Raw genomic sequence first — 758 nt, forward strand, 5'->3', positions numbered from 1 at the left:
TTTTGTTGGATGCTATCTGTAACTTTATGTGTGGTCTGATGGTGATTTGATTCTGTGGTAGTCTAATATAAATGTAGTATGTCACTGAGCTAGTAATCTCTGTGTGTGGCTCAGGCGGAGCACTAGTAGATGTTGGAGAATCCATGAAGAGAATGGCAGAAGTGAAAGACTCCCTAGATATCGATGTCAAACAGAACTTCATTGACCCGTTGCAAGGGCTCTGTGACAAAGACCTCAGAGAGATACAGGTATAATAATAACAACATACATTCTTCATATTGTCAGATTGAATTTAATGGCAAGATAGTGATGAATTTTCTGCCTCCTCCTCTTACCATGTCAGCATCACCTGAAGAAGCTGGAAGGACGCCGCTTGGACTACGATTACAAGAAAAAACGTCAGGGCAAGATTCCAGACGAGGAGTTGCGGCAGTCCTTAGAGAAGTTTCACGAGTCAAAGGAAGTGGCTGAGACGAGCATGTACAACCTGCTGGAGACTGACGTGAGGACTGATTTAATACCGTTTAGTTTGTTGTGTTGAGTCTTTCCTGAATCATTATTTTAAACTTGATTCTTCCTCTATGCAATCCATCGTTAAATAATAATACGTTTATTTATTATACCACCTTTCACATAAATAGATTTCACAAAGTGCTTCACAAGTGAAAAAAGTTCATATTAAGTCCACAGAAACATGAATACAATAATCACATGAGGCATACATTTAAGGTCAACATAAAAACAAAACACAGACCACG

The 758-nt window shown here is 39.1% G+C and overlaps 1 protein-coding gene across 1 annotated transcript; it reads left to right on the top strand.

The window, feature by feature from the left end:
* Window positions 1-77: 77 nt before the first annotated feature.
* On the top strand, window positions 78-541 carry LOC104954011 (endophilin-A2-like; the record flags this gene model as incomplete). The annotated part of the gene is made up of 2 exons (XM_010781057.1): window positions 78-248; window positions 344-541. Coding segments are annotated over 2 exons (369 nt in total), but the record flags the coding sequence as incomplete, so codon positions are not given.
* Window positions 542-758: the final 217 nt, after the last annotated feature.

Source organism: Notothenia coriiceps, unplaced genomic scaffold (genome assembly GCF_000735185.1).
Source record: "Notothenia coriiceps isolate Sejong01 unplaced genomic scaffold, NC01 NC01_scaffold00022533, whole genome shotgun sequence".
Lineage (NCBI taxonomy): Eukaryota > Metazoa > Chordata > Actinopteri > Perciformes > Nototheniidae > Notothenia > Notothenia coriiceps.